The sequence below is a fragment of the Agelaius phoeniceus genome, chromosome 2 (assembly GCF_051311805.1).
Source record: "Agelaius phoeniceus isolate bAgePho1 chromosome 2, bAgePho1.hap1, whole genome shotgun sequence".
NCBI classification, from domain to species: domain Eukaryota; kingdom Metazoa; phylum Chordata; class Aves; order Passeriformes; family Icteridae; genus Agelaius; species Agelaius phoeniceus.
In genome coordinates, this window is record NC_135266.1 from 9,594,108 (window position 1) to 9,610,890 (window position 16,783).

The window sequence follows — 16,783 nt, forward strand, 5'->3', positions numbered from 1 at the left end:
TTAGGGTATAAAATTTGTAATTCTGGGCTATCTTCACATAGGAAATAGGCATTTTTAGCTTTAATATTTAGCATGTTTTTAAGAGGAAACTGCCTACACTGAGCCTGCCTGAGTATGGTAGAGAATTTAAAAGTGAACCCTGTCCGGAAGTAAGCTGGCTTCTCACTGAAGTCTCATGTAGGTTCATATCAGAAAATCAAATTTAATTCATATTAAAGGTTCAGTTAAAAATTCATGTATATTCAAGGAAATGTTGTCAATTTAGTTTCCTGGTAGCTAGAAGGGGTAAAGTCCTTGAATACTAATTACATTCTGTAATAGAAATGAAGATATGTTGTACCCAGAATTTCTGGGGTCCTCTTGTTGTTTTTTTTTTCTTTTTCAAAGTGCTGAATTGCAAGATGGGGGATATAAAACTTCTAGGGAAATAGTGCAATTGATTTTACCATTGCAGTGGAGGTTCTGTAATTCAGTTGATTGAATGGTATTTGGCTGTCAGGTGAAAGGCTCGTGCTCCTTGTATGTGCTGCAACTCATAACAACAGTTATTTGCTTTTGTGACACAGCACTAGCAAAAACTGGGTTCACTTTGTCCTCAGTGAGCTTATTTTTAATATGTTGTATTGACAATAATAAAATAAGGCTTGGAATTTCACAATAAAGACCATGAAGTATATTTCACCACAGCATGACACACCTGGAGGATTGTTAAGGACCTTTAACAGCTCTTGGCTGCTAAGACCTACAATTAAAAAGCCTTTGCAGTAACTAAGTGCCATATTTTGAGCAGACTTCTGCAACTGGAGAATACCTGCTGCTTTTCTGCTGTCTTTTTGTATTTTTTGATTGTTACCCTCGTCACAGTTCATTGTGTTTAACTAATAGCCTCTTTATGTAATCTATGTTTCACCAATGTACAATCATATTTAATTCAATAACTTGTGTACAACTGAAACAAATGTTGAAAACAAGAATTAATTACTCTTTGGTATGGTTATTTTTTTTCTAGTAGAAGATTTTTACCAGTTCTAAAGTCATACTAATTTGTATGTATTTGTTTTTTCCTGGCTACAGATTTTTGATGTCAAATGTTCTATTATAAAGAGTTCTTGACAGCCAAAATGTTAAATTTATGAAGGTATTTTATGTAGTAAAACATCATGTATTAAAAAAAAAGAAAAAAATTAAGTAACCCCAAACTCTGAGCAATTATGTTTTCTCTGAAGAAATACAACTGTTAAATGCATACATTTATGAGCTATTTTACATATTTTGTTTTTATTCTGACATGAACAGGAAAATACTGTGGTATCTTTTTAAAGAATGTCCTGACTGGAAATCATCTGAGTATAACTTAACCTACTGTGCCAAGGGTATATCAGCTGTGACTGTGTGTACATGACTTCTGAGCTGGCTTTTGCCTTTTCAGACATGTTGAAATATTTGTGTGGCACAGCTGCCCAAGCTGCTCACCTGGCAAGTGAATTCCTCACATAAGTCACAGTTAACACACTCTTAAAATGTGCAGCTCTTTGCAAAACCTGGCCAGTGAATGCTATTTCTGCCAAGTTCTAGGTTATTTTACCATATGCTTTTTAAGTTTATTTCAAGCAATTGGTATTGGTGGCTCTTCTGACACAAAATGTCTTTCCCTTCTGTTCTCTTTCCCCTTCCTTTCCTTTTTATGTGCTTTATATTGGGTTTGTGTCCATCCTCCAATATTACTGATGATTTTCCCAGCCTTCCAGAGAGGACTACAGGGAAATTTAAGATCCTTTTGTCCATGATCACCCTTAGCTTTATATGCCAGCATAATAGGAATGAACAATATTTTTTTCTGTTTCTTATCTTAGACCTTAAAATCTGATAGCCAGAAACAAAGTTCCCTTTGGACCTTTCTGTTACCTTTACATTTTTCCAAAGTTAAGACATAGGTAGACAAAGATAGAAATGGTGTCAGTAGAAATAAATGGTGTCAGTAGAAATAAAGACATATATGGCAAATGGAGAAAAAACAGTAGTCCTTTGGGAAAAAGCAGTAGTCCTTGGGGAAAAATAACCTCTTAATTTAAGTAATGTAAAAGTTGTATAAAGTAAGAGGAAGCAGGGAGGGTTAGTAGTACATAATTTGAGGTCATTAGTTTGACACAGTCCTGACTGTTTTTTAACAAAGTATCACAATTCAATTTATGTGGGCTAAAGATTATGGCTGGGCATGAGGGTGTTTTGAGACATTTTGTGGAATATGAGTGTGTTAGCTAGGTATAAATTGGTAGAAGTAACTTGTTTCTTTGTGGATTTTGACAACCATTCCTCTAGGATATTCTTCAAAGTTATTTACTGATAAAAACTATATGACCTAGGTGATCTGTCCTGGTTCTTCTCCACCCTCACCACTGCAAAGTTCCACTGATAATTTTTGCATTTTCTAAAGTCCACCATTTGTTACTCTCTCCATCAGAGTGGTCACTCCCACTAGCAAACTTTTGTGCATATGAAAATTGTGAGCATTGTCTTCCCTCAAAAATCTTCTCTAAGGGAAATAAAATAAAATAATTTATTAAACAATATTTGCTTTCTGAACTTTAAATTCTTTTTGGTTGTACAAGTTTTTCTGTGGTTTTGTGTCTTTTCATAGTTGCTTAACAATCAGCTACTTTGTGGGGACTTTTTTACTTTTCCTCTTGAGTTATTTTTGTCTCTTTGCCCTTTGGAATTATTTCCTTATTCAACTGTTAGACTAGATTATTCTAAGTATCTTCTCCACTTAATCTCAGCTTATTTCTTTGCCATGTCTTTGAATGAAGGTAATTATAATAACCAAATAACTGTGAGTCTTAAAGCAAATATCACTTATCTTCACATTAGAAGTTAAACAGTACTTTACAAGTGTTAGTATTCTAAACAATCACTTCACTATGTAATCTCCAATTATAGAAATTTATGCTGAGTGAAAAGTTCTAGTTCTTCTTCCTTGCTATTCAGACTTCTAAAACCATAGTGCAGTAACTGAAAAAGTATCATCTGCCTGTAAATTACCACAAAGATTCTGCTTGTGATGGCAGTCTGATTTTGAGGTAACCACTTGAGCCATGTTAATCATCTCTAAGAACAGAGAGAAATAATAGAGGCAGGCAATAAAAGACAAAAGAATGCCTTAAAGGGAGAGTTTTGAGAACTCAATGTGACATAATATGTGAGCGGTGCCGGTTGCTCCCAACACACAGACCATTGCACTTGAAACCTACAAAGTTTTTTTCAATGATGTATTCATGGCAGATTCCTTATGTAGCAGACTGTTAAATGTCCCTGCCATCCCACCTCTTCAGTGAGTATTCAGTATTTAGGCTTGTTATGAAAGTCTGGGGTTCTTAGTTTGTGGCTTTATGGTCTTAGGAAGGCACAGTAAGAAATGTAATTGAGACGTTGGACCTATGTTGGCAAGATTTGTGACAATCCTTTGAATTCATTTCCCCTACAATTTATTCCTCAAACTTCTATGAAATCAGAATATTCCGTTGCCTGCCCCACTTCCATTCCCTCCCTCCCAAAACCACCAAAACAGTGAAGTTTTGACTCTTGTATTGCTAAAATTTGCTGGATTTCTTTTCAGCATTTGAAATTTTCTTACTCTTTGCATACTTTGTGTTCACATATGCCATGCTGCTTGCAGAACTCAAAAAGGTGAGGGGAGATGAATTCTAATGCCAAATATGTTACCTGTGTTCTTGTTGATTTTTTTATCTCATGTTTTAGATCTGTACTTACTAATGTCACAAGTGCATGGATGACATACTGTCATGTGCACTGAGTTTATTCCCATGCCACAGTTTCATGAGAAAGAGTTTCACATGTTAATAAATAAGATCAGATCCTGATTTCTGTCTCAGTGAGTACCAGCAGATAGATATTCTGTCACCAGTAGACAGGCTAGGCTAAATGTCATGAAGGATACATAACCTGGATAAGTGTAGAACACAACCCAAATGGAGAGTGAAAGAAAGCCCTATAAAAGGCAAATAACCATGTTTTCCATATTTTCATTTTCATCACTCAACTGCAAGGGAGAAGGGAGAGCTGTGACATCATCATATTGAGGTACTGAGAGTTTATGAACGACATCAAGAATATTCTGAGGTAACGAGATATTTTCCATCTTCCACATCCCACAGAGCAGATCAGCTGGGTGATTTTTTTGAAGTTGTTACCTGGGAGATGGAGATGAGAAAGTGTCTATGGAGTAAAGGTGTCTAACTGAAAAATGGTGTTAGAACATCCTGCTGTGGTGGTATTAATAGTATGGAAGGCTGAGCTTCAAAAATGGAAGATACCAACGGTGTTAGTCATCCATTTCCTTGAAATAAGCTGTCTAGTGTTAAAATTCTCTCTTCTTCTTACAGTTTGGAAGAAGTTTAGGGAAAAGGAATGTCTTTCATGGGCCAGTGGTATCTCAGTTTCCACCATAAGGCGGTGATGCTCATTTGAAAAGATGGATTTGAGGCCAGAATTTAAAAAAGAGAGGTTCTGAATTTCTGCCTTTTTAAAAGGTCAGACACTTCTTCATGGCTTTGTGGTTTATTATTCACAGATAATTCCAAGGGCCAAAACAAGGTTTTGATTTTGCATTTTAAAAAAATGTTCTAATTTCCATTTCCAAATTTTCCTGAGTGGAGAAGGCTCTGGAGATACAGTCCTTGTCTGGTTTAGGACAAGTTCTGAAGAAAAGGAACCTTAATCTATCTTGCAGATTTTCCTTTCGTAGAATACTCTTCTTCACCAAGCCTGCCTATAGGAACTATATTAACTTGAAAATTCTGAATTAATTTAATATTAAGTGCATATTTACATGTGAAAGCATCACAATTTAATTTTAAATTGCAGCATTTCAAAGGGATCACTTTCATACATCAGTTCCAATTTACATGTGCCAACTAATGCAATCTTCCATCCTCAGTCACTTTAAGGACTGTCCCTCTGCATGACTTAGGCTGGATACAGAATGTAAGGCACACTCCTAATTTATGGGAGTTGCTCTTGGGGAGTTATAACATCATATCCTTTAAGAACAAGATTAATGACTGATGAATATTAAAATATTTTTCCAAGTAGTGTTATATGGAATACATGACATGAATATTCATTTAAATGTTTGGGTTTCTCTGATACGTTCATGTAAATAAAATGGCAGCTGAGAGCAAAGTTTATCTTGCCATGTTATGCAAAAACATTTTTAAAAGCTGTACATATTGATTACTTTTATTGAAAAAGAATAACCCTTAGGTGAGAAAACCCATTAGCTCAAGCCTAAGGGTGAAACCCCTAAACTAATAACTTCCCTGGAAGAGGAAGGTGTACAAGTGTTGCCTTTTCAAGGATAAGTTAATCCTCATGTAGTAAAAATGAATATAAATGTCTGACTTTTTGCGTCATTTTGAACTCTTAATGTAATAGGGTTGCAATATTTTATTAATGAGTTAATGTTTTACAGCTTTCCCCCATAAATCAAGTGCAGATTTTGAATACTTGGAAAGTAAAAGAGGTATCTAGAGCCAGTTAAAACAAGATTTAACTTCTTTTTTAATGGAGTAGTGGGTCTACCTACAAAGAAAAAATTGAAGGTTTGTCCTTCAGCATGTGAACCAATTAGATTTTTCCAGTGACACTGTCAAAAGCATTCAAAACCATTTTCTAAAAGGTTTACATGTCTTAGGACTGATTATTGCAATTAGTTTTGTATCTGGAATGAATGTGGAGGTTTATGGTAAGTGAGTCTGAAGTAAACTCCTAAAATTCTGTAAAAAAAAAAAATATATTTTTAATTTAGCATTGTAGGGAAACTAAAATTGTCAGTAAAAGTTAGCAAAAGAAATGTCAGGTCTTTTAATAGTAATTCTTAGATGGTTAAGGCAAGTCCAGTTAGAAAAATAAGGAATGTGAATAGTCATGGGCTTTACAGCTAGTCTGTTTCATATAATTTATACGAAAATTATTTATTCTAAATCAAAAAGGTTTAAATTTTGTTTTTTTCCTGAATGAGCTCTTTACATATTAAAAGCAGTTACATTTTTATATATTGTAGGAAACTAGGCAAAATGTAATTTTTAATTTATGTCTTACATTCTGTAAAGTGCAGCAATATACCTATGTGGACAACAGTAAGGCCGTTTACTCAGTGAGAATGTTCATAACTTACAGCCTAGGGCGTTTTCTTGAGAATTAAGATATCATGCTGTGTTATTTCTCTGCCCACTATTCCAAAATAAACCCATACCCTTAAACTTCCCTATTTAAGGGTGTTTTGTTTAAACTTTTTGTTTAAATTTTGTACTTTATTATTTTTTATTACTATATAAACTCGGCAAATATTAGGTAAAAATGGTGTAGAAAGAACTCACATTCAATTTGAAAATATCACTTAAATTCAGCTTTTTCCTTAAATAATCATATTTCTGATGCCAATATAAGAGGTAAGTAAAATTAGGAAGAAATATTTCAAATAAATGAATGTATTTAGCAGTACAGTTCAAGTTTCCCCATTGTGTCCATATCACACACACACCCTCCTCCCAAAGAACCTGGAATTCTACAATTTTCAGGACCAAGGCAAATCTTCCTTCATCATCAGTGATGTGTCATTCAGAGCTGATGGACAGCTCTCTCTCCATCAGGAGAGAAGGATCTTTTCTTTTTACAACTGACAGCACATTTAATGGCTGGTGTAGCAGACATAGGATGGATGAAAAGTAAATTTAAGGAAAGGGGACAGAGAGATGAGAAATTTCAGCTTGTGGCTGATATGGTAATCAGGTATTCTCATGCCAGTGGTAGAGAGGAGCGTCTTGTGAGGAGAAGGAAGAGGATTTCAGAATTGATAACTCTTAAGAAAAAAAGAGAAGATTAAAAGTGCATGGCTTAAAATACTGATACGCTAAGATTTTATGACATTTTTAAAATTGCACAATCAATGAAGAGATCAGGCAAAGGAGAAACAGTTCATTTGTATCACTGAGGAGAAGTAGGACAAGGCACCAGACTGATTTGACAACAAAAGAATGTCACGGTGAGGGAAACTTGGACGCTCAATAGGAGTGTTTAGCAAGCTTCATTTATTGAAGAGAGCATCAGACTTTTATGCACAACAAGTAATAAACTCATGCATATTCTGCAAGCTAAGCAATCTATTGGCTATACTACAATATCAGCTCTTCCTCATACCTTAGGGGTTACATCTTTCTTTTCTCATGTCTCTCTCACTACTTGTTATTGTACCACAGCTGTGCTCAAGGACACAGTGTTTTGCAGGTGCAGGGACCCAGATTAGCTGCATCCTCCCAATTATTGGTCCAGAACATGGCCCCTGTCATGTAGCCATTCCTCCACAAAAGGATATTCAGCTCAGGAAGAAAAACCAATAATTTTGTTATATCATACAAGCTGGAATGAGGTATAGAAGGGAAGTTTGAGGTTTTAACTTGAAATGTTTGTTGAAGGTTCAAGTTTAATTTTCATGTAAATTGTAATTTTGTAATCCTATGTTTTAAATACAGAACTGTCTGTTCACAAATGCAATTACTGTAGATAAATACTAGTTGAAGAATTTGACTTGTTATTAAGGAATGGATACAGAAATAATTCCAAAAATTTTCGATTTTGCTGTTCCTCCAGCTCAGGGTAACTACATGAAACAGGAATTACACACCTTTCTATGTTTCCAGTGATTCCATAATAAAATCAAAAATTACAAAAAAATTGGGGAAAGTTCAAAAACCTTCAAATTAGGAAGCTCTTTTACAGTGGTGCTGACTGAATATGCAGCAGCTGACACATGGAAGGTGCTGGTTTGCACTAACCATTAGTGGCAGATGCTTGACCCTGACTAGTCAGGGTGAAAGCCTGCTGACCAAAGAAGAGACTAAAAGAGAAGCTGGTGGAGATTAAATATTGAAGTAGATGCATTTTTATGTTCAGAAGATTTGAGCTCACTCTTCTCTAGAGGTGATCTCCATCTGAAGCACTGACTGCAATTTGTTTTGTTTATTTTATGAGATCTGACAAGATCATGACCTGGTGGTTGCATAAAGTAGGCTGAGGATTTTTATTTGTCATCGAAGGCCCAGAGTGAGGAGATGAGAGACCCAAACCTTAAGTCAAATGAAGTTTATCTCACAAGAAATCAAAGTGCAGTGCTCAGGCCCTAAGAAAAGACTTAAAATGCATTGAAAATGTCAATGGAGGTTTGGAAAAGTAGAGGGAAAAGGAAGAGTGCATACTTATTTTTTTTTTGCCTCCTTTTGAAATGTGTGCAGAAAACATAAACAGAAATATAACCTTGTTCTGTGTCTTGAGAGGGAGCTCTCTATGAGTTTCAGCCTGAGTATATTGAGTTTATCTCCATTGCCCCTGATCATTGAGCCTTTCCCAGCAACTACTGTCTGGCAAAGTAAAAGTCTTTGAAAAACTCTAACAAAAATGGTGAAAGAAATCCCCTAACTCCTGACCTTCTGCTCTGTACATTAAAAAATGAATTTCTAATACTACACTTCAGCCATGTAAGTTGTTTTTTGGGTTTGAATGCTGAGATAGAACTAAAGGAAATTCCAAAAGCATTTGTTGTTATTTTGATCTGTTTATAGTATTTTATTTTTTCCAGGGAGCTCAAGCTTTATAGCTTTGGAAGTGACTTCTGAGTATTCTTGAGAGGAAGAACTAGTTTCTGACTTGTGGGTTGCCTTAGGAAGAGAATAAATTTGGAGCAAATTTAGTCTGTAATTACTTGTGGATGAGGATACTTGCAATAAATTTGCCTTGATGTAGCCTGTTCAAATGGATTATATGGATAAGCACATGAGCAGGGACTCACCTTTGAAGTCACAATTTGATACCAGGTTTTCAGCTAAGTGAGGATAAAGCCCTGAGTTTTATGTTTTTAACAATACAAGGAGGCAGCAAACAATCATTCAGCTTTGTTTTCACTGAGTAAAAGTTAACAGAACATCAAAGTTTATACAACTTCAAGGCTTAATACTGAGCAAAAATTGCAGAAACTTTCAGTCAAGGGTTCAGCTGCAAAAATAAAAATATGCTCTTTCAGCAGAGAATTGCCAGGTTCATACCATGTGTTAAGAAAACTATTTCCATGAAAGTATTTTAAAATACTTAGGGACATATCAAGTGTTATGCAAATAATATTATCATTGAAAATATCTAACTACATGTAATATCATTGAAAAATACATACAAGGTATTCCCTCTCAAACATGATAGGTAACCCAGAAAGGTAATCTGTAAGTACTGAAGTTTATTTAAGGTCTCCAGAAAAAAGATTTCATTTTTCAAAATGGAGACAAAATTTAACGAGAAATGAATCTAGGCATTAAAATGTATAAAAAATAGAAAAAAGAAATCAAAAATTTCTAACATAGAAAAAGGTTTTAATAGCTCAAAATACTTGAAGTCAAAACTAAAAAGAAAGTAACTTGACCTGAGAGCTTTGCTTTTGAGAAAGATCAGAAATTTTAGAGTATTTTTTAAACAAATTGAACAGAATGAATGACTTTTTATATTAAAGGGAGAAGAGAGAAGGGAAGTAGACAATAAGTTTTATATTACTGCAGTTATGAAGAACAGAAATGTGATTCAGGAAAGTTATGAATACCAAGGAGAAACGTGTGGTCAGAGGGAAAATGAAGGCTCTAAGTGTATATGGAAAAACAGCTTGGTTGCAGTATATATAGGAATTGCTGGAAGGGCTAATATTGTAATGACAAGTATGCAGGGTACCATGTAAACCACATATCCCTTATTCACACAGCTGCTGATTTTGTCAAAGAATTCAAATAGTTTTGTGTGATGCTTATAATTTTCCTTTATTGTGATGCTTAATAAATTTTTGGAATATATCAACAAACTCACATCTGTAGTTTCTGAACTTATGCAGGAGACCTGTCTAAAAATTGGCAACACATTCTCTGCCTTTTCATTTCTTCATATCCCAAGCTGACTTAAACAAGGAGTTGCATGCTGGTTTGCACCACCACAATTTAATACATGAGATCCTTTGGAATTCACAGACTTGCAGAATCCTCGAGTGGTTTGGGTTAGAAGGGACCTTAAAGGTTGTCTATTTCCAACCCCCCTGCCATGGATAGGGACATCTTTCATTAAACCACAATTTTTGGGCAGACACTCTCTTGCAAAGGGTGATTTGTTACTTTCTTTTTAATCAGTCTGCTCAGAAACCTTTTTTGCTGAAACCTCAATTTGGAAGAGTCTCTCTGACCATTCCCCTCAAAACAAGTTCTAGAGTTTAGAAAGTCCCTGAACTCCACTGTAATGAACACTTCTGCAAAGAATTAATTTAGATTTTCTGCTGCAGCCTTATCTTCCTTGAGCAATCCTTTTCCACCCTGCTCATCTCTCAGCCCTTCTGAGTTTGTCAAGCTACCAGCTTCAGATGTGTTTGAAAAGGTTGTGCTACTGCTTTTTTAAATCCTTAGCGAGTTGTCACTTGACAAGGTTGCCACCCTCTCCTCAAAACTCCAAGAACACTCATACCACTCCACTTGAGGGTGGAGCTTTTTTGGTATGAGTGTTCTTGGAGGTTTGAGGAGAGGGTGGCAACCTTGTTAATTTTTTATTTAAATAGCAGTTTATGCTCTTTTCTGTTTTCCTTAACCTTACAGACTTTCATTCATGAATGTGTTGCTGTACTTTAATAAATCCCTTTGTCCTGCAGTTTACTCACAGATCCTTGGTAAATGGAACTTTGCTGTTCATGCTTTCCTGTTTTTTTTTTCCTATCTGACTTTCACAGCTTTTCCTACAGTTTGAATGCTTCTTAAAGAATGTGATGTCCCAAGCTATGAGTACTCCTTAATTTTCCTTTGGTCTTTTAATGAAGAACTTTTATTTCAGCTTCAAAGGCAGTATGTTCTGTTTTGGTGTAAGGTGATCCTCCCTTTTTTCACAAGTTACCTCTTCTGAATATTGTTGTTTTGTTTTGGTTTTTTTTTTTACCTTTTGTAATTGATTAAACTCAGAGTCCTGTACATGCCACAATCCTTTAATGGACATTCAGAAGATCTCTTTAGCTCAATGATGCTAATTTTTGTCGATTGTAAGACACTGAGGCTATTCCAGACAGTGTAAGCCTGGAATTCTGGTATTAAAACCCTGTAGATTGTATGCATATCAAATTAGCCCAAAGAAAATGGGTAAGGGAATACGGAATTTACTTGGTGGAAATTGTAAGGAAATAATGCAAATAAATCCTGTCAGAAAGAGTTTTATTGGAAACAGGGTTTGGAAATAAAGTCATATTTGTGGAATAAGGAACTGTAACAAGGAAAATAGTGACTCTGAGATGAGCTGGGGTCACAGCACAAGAGTAAACCAGTAGCAGCTCCCAAGGCTAATGCTGTGGTAAAACAGGAGTGCTAATGGAGATCTCTAGTGTATAATTCAGGAAAGTGTGAGTAGGAAAATTAAGGCTATTTTCATCTCATACAATATACTGACAAATAGGAATAGTTCAAGTATTGAGCACGCATTATTAAAATGTGCTGAACAACTCTTCATATATGAAAAAATCCTACCACATGAAATATTTGTGCTGTGAAAATCAGGCCTTATGGTAGAGATTTCAGGCTTAATTTGTTTCATCTACCTGAATGAGATTGATGAGATAATTTTATTAATGTTCCTGACTGTGTTCTAAAAGCAGGAAAATGCTAGATACAAAAACTATTGTGTGAGAGGAACTAATTTTGATTTCCTGATAAAAATTACAAAAGTACTGTTAGTTTGCTCTGAAGTTTTAGTTACAAATCAATGATATTTAAAACCCAGAGACAATGTGGTAGTCTAGGAAGCTAATTTGCCAAAGTGCTGTTTCCATTCCATTTTTTGTATATATTAATTTGTTACTACTTTGAATCCTGACAAGAAGGGATTAGATAATACAGTGTGTTGGCACTGATGAACTCAGTTCAGGATTTGCTTTGTCTCAGTATGAACAGTGACTGGCATTTCTGCTAAAAGTTCAAAGTTCTCATTGATTTGAAGGCTGCTAGGATTGATCAGCTCATTGGATAGGCATTTGTAAGGCATTTTGGTTTTTCTAACACAGGAGGAAGTTCTACAAATTGCAAAGTGTGGTTCTCCTTGAAGATTTTCAGCGCACCTGCAGCGGCAGAAAGGACAATAGATGTGGACTGCAAAGCTCTGGTAAGATTACTCTAAATGTCTAATTTTGTTCTACTGCATTAGAAGAAAAATTTAATTTTTATTGTTGCTCTGGCTGCTATCACAGAGGATTAATCAATTTTATTAAGTGACCACACAATCATTTTTTGAGTAATAAAATTCAGTACTTATTAAGATCTCATTTAAGCTCAGTGATAGGAACTAAAATAAATGCTTGAATAAAAGTATCTTCTTTATCCTGTTGGAAAAATTGCACTTTTATTCTTTGGATCTCAAATAAGCCTGAAGTCTAAAAACACTTCAGTGTATCTGTTGTCCACAACAGAATTTTTCTCTTTTGGTACTTTACTTCTTCATGCATCCCAAATTATTATTGCCATTTAAATTTCTTTAATCATTGGGATGTATTTAGTTATGTTTGTCTTACTAAATGAATACATACTGTCACTCTTAAAAAAATTAAATTAGTCATACTACAAGAACAATTGCATCATATTAAATAAGTATGCTTTAAGTCACTTAACTATGTAAAGATAAAATAATTTTTAGTATGTTTGCTTAATAGATTGTGTTTTTGTTTCCCACTGATTTGTAATTTTATTTGTCTTTGAATTATCTTTTGTAAGGTGTTTGTTTTCAGAACTAATATTTTTTCTATCTTCTGTAAATGGATTTTTGCTTTATTGTCTATACATTCTGCTTTCTGCATGCATTGTAATAACAGGTGCTGGTAACAGGTTGTATGAGTAGAAATTACTGGTATAGTTTTTTTCTGCAGGAACATTTTTGCAAGTAAATTATGTGATGGAGGTGCCAAGGGAAGACCTCTTCCAGTCACAGATGCTGGGAAGGGAGAAGAGTCTCCTCAGTTGATTTTACATGTGTTCAAATGGGGGGTAAAAATCCAAACCAATAAGCACATCTTAAAATATTTAAATATCATTGTCCATATATGACTTCAAGTTTGCTCTTCCTTCCTTGAAGTTCAGTGTCCTGACTGTGAACTTCAGTGGGGAAGAGAAACAGATACGGATGTTTTCAGATACGGATGTTTTCAAAGTCTCGGTGTTGGATGAGTATGCTGGGAGGTGTCTGCTGCTAGTAAGGAACATTAAAGCTGAACTAAAAGAGTTTGTGATTTGAGACCTTGAAAAGAGCAGTGTAGATTTTTGTCCCACAGGACCATGCATTGCTGTGTATAATTTTCTGATCTGAGAATTCTCTGAAGTGGTAAAAGGAAAAGCTAGATTTGAAGTACACTATTGACTCCTATTGTATGAGAAATTCTCAAGGTGCATTTGAACTATTCCTATAAATTTTAATCAAATTCAATGTGAAAGCTTGAAAAAACCACAATAAAGTACAAAATACTTCTGCAGTGTTCAGGGCACTGAAATGACTGGATGTAAAATTTGGATAATTCCTTTAAAGGAAGATGAAGGAGGTAAAGAAGTAGCTATGTCTCTTCTTCAGATCTCTATGGAAAATGTAATAAATTTTTTCTTACTGATGAGTTTGGAAGATGACATGAATATTTCTGACTAGCAAATAAAAACATGTGGTTACTGTTATGGAATTGTGATTGCTGAATTTACTGGTTACATGCCATGCACTCAATTTTGGAGTGTAGGAGCTTTCTGTCTCTAATGTAAGGGAATGGGATTATCCTATTAATTTCTCAGTAGAACTGTCAGTGTGACACCAGGAAAGAGAACCAGTGCAGTCCTTGACTGCTGAAGAATGGTCAAACATGAACAGGAAGCAAATTATGATGGTGGTACTGCTATTAGAATGTGCACACGTCTGCTTCTTGAAGGTTAAAAGTTATTTTGAAATACTGGAAGAAAATCAAAGAAATCTCCTAGAAGCATGGGGGACAGGAAAAGCAAGCCTTGTCATATGAATGTTAAATAGCTCTATCAACTTAGTTTGCCAAAGAAAAAATGGAGAAGAAATGTGATCTTTTGCTAAAGAATATTTAGTGATGATGTCTCAGTTTTGCTGACCAACATGCATCAAGAGCTAATGGCCAAAAATTTACATCTGAGATTTATTTAATCATGCATGGACTGTCCCAGTAATGAAAACAATAAAACATTGGAAGATCTTGCTGAAAAGCATAGACAGAGTCTTGTGAAGGTGAGAACTTGAAATTGCTTCAAAATCTGATAAATATTTTAAAAGCATAGACACCTGGTACATCTGCTACATCAGTGAGTCAGATTTAATGAATACATTGATCTCTTTTTGACCTTAGAGTCTTCTTTGTTCCTGGCCCTTGGAATGAAGAGATTAGCAACATTTAATTTAAAATACTAATAACACTGCTTTTGTATGGTAGTTGTAGCTGGATCTCATCATCAAATGCAATACAAATTTATCCTCAGCATGTCAAAAGTACTGTTCTGTCTTACCAAGTGATCAGACTTCTGGAACATCTGAAATTTGCCACAGCAGAGGTAAAGTTGGCAGGATGGAGATGTTAAATGAGCCAGGTGTAGCGTCTGGCTGTTCTTGATGGTGGCCACAGTGACCTGCAGGCAGTGAGGGAGGGCCCAGGGAGCTGAGGGCTGGGGGGCACCCCAGGAACTGTGGACAGTGTGGGATCATCTTGGCACATGTCCTGTTATGTCCTTGTTGATGAGTGTATTTGCTTGCAGAGCCAGTTTTGTGTCTGAGGTTTGGAAATGCTTTAGGTTGACTCAGCCTTTTGCACTTCATACGTGGGCGAAGGGGAGGTGAGAGGTGTCAGGATTGAGGCCAAATTTCTGACTCCGTGCACGTTCTGACCCCGATGGATGGCCTGAGGCACTGACCATCAGCTGATGCTGCTCCTCTGTTGAAGAGTGCAGAGAACTCTGAAGAAACAAGAAGTTCTATGGCAGCACCATGCAATTGTCTGTAGCTCACATCTTGGTGTCAGCATAGAGTTGCTCTCTTCTGTTTTCAGTACATAAAATCAGCTAAAAAGAAATACCTACCTAAGTGTTAGGTCTGTACTGCCCCACCCCAAACTCCTGCATTGTGCTGCCATCCTCATTTAATTTGCTCAGAATTTTCTGTGGTAAATTATTGCATGTGCTTTCATCTATCTTTTGCAAAATGCTTAATTCTGATTAGATCAGTGATCTTGAATTGGAACAACACAGGATTTTCCAGTTACATTTACCTTTAGTTTGCTTTGTTATTTCCATGTCTTGATATCCTTAAGGTGAAAAATTTCAATATCAAACCTTATCTGCAGATATGTATCTGAAAGACTGAGAGACAGTTTTGTTTAACTCAGGTTTTTAATAAAATATTTTAAATTTGCATTTCTACATTGTTGAGACCCATCTCACTACATATTGTTCCTGGATGTGTTTTTTTTCTCAACCTAAAATTCAAAGTGGAGATTGATTAGTTAAATGAATCAAGACAAGTTTTATGCTGCCTACGTTTTCTTAAAATTCTTTAGACCTGTTATAGCTGAAATCATTTAAGCTAGGACTTTGCTATTAACCAGATTATGATAAAGGTGTTTATGGAAATAAAAATATTGAATAAGTCAATATTTAAAGGCATAAGCCATATTGAAAAAGTCATTCATTTTAAGCTCTAGTCCAATTTCAATTATTTTAATCACCGTATATCAGTAAAAGAAATACCCTTGTTTGAGTAGAAGAAGTTATCTAACTGGAAATTTGGAGTAAAATCCTCCTGTAGTCCTTACTCCTCAGTAGACAGTGCGGGTTGCTGGTTGGACACTGGGACAGCTCCCCAGGGCAGTGCTCACAGCACCAGCCTGGCAGAGCTCAACAAGTGTTTGGACAATGCTGTCAGGAGCATGGGGTGACTCTTGGGGTGTCCTGTGCAGGGCCAGGAGTTGAACTCGATGTTCCCTTCCAAGTCAGCATATCCTAAGATCCAGTGAAATGGATTTCAATGAATACGTCCTAAGAATAGAACCATAAATTAAAGGAATTAATGATTTAAATGAAAATGGAATAGCTTTTTCCTAATTTTTACATAGAAGCACAGTAGGTCCCTCAGTTTGAGGCACATCTGTCTCTAAATTGAAAAAGATTCAATTGTTTTGGTCCATGTGGTCAATAGAATGGCCACCACAAGCTGTTTGGTATAATACAATGCTTTAAAGGTCAATACAGCTTTTGAAGAAAGATATTGTAATCTCATTTTCTGTGTGTAGAAAAGTATAGTAAAAAAGGAAAAAATGCCACAAACTTGGCTTTTAATAGTGCAGGTACTGTTTAATATTTTTATGTTTAAAAGGTTTGGGATAGAGAAGCAGTTTCACTTCTCACTTTTTTCTTCCTGGTCATTAGTACTCATGGTATCTCCTGTGTTGGATGAATGCTTGGTGTCATTACTTTGCAAATAGCAGAAAAAAAAAGATTTTAACTCTCTTTGTGATAATTCCACATGCTTCTATTTCCAAGTAAGGAATGGATGGCAGTCTGTTTTTCAGTGTTCAGTTAAACTTCTTGAAGATAGATTTATTTCTCATTTTCTTCTCCAGGCTTTTGGGGTTTGTGTTTTTGTTTTGGTTTTGTTGTTGTGGTTTGTTGGCTTGTTTCGT

The 16,783-nt window shown here is 35.5% G+C and overlaps 1 protein-coding gene across 1 annotated transcript in view; it reads left to right on the forward strand.

Annotated features, from left to right (window-relative positions):
• CFAP47 (cilia and flagella associated protein 47) overlaps positions 1–16,783 on the forward strand; it is a 264,229-nt gene that overhangs the window by 147,132 nt on the left and 100,314 nt on the right. Inside the window, exon 51 of the mRNA XM_054628349.2 lies at positions 12,128–12,225. Coding sequence (XP_054484324.2) covers positions 12,128–12,225 — 98 coding nt within the window. The remainder of the gene's footprint in view (positions 1–12,127; positions 12,226–16,783) is intronic.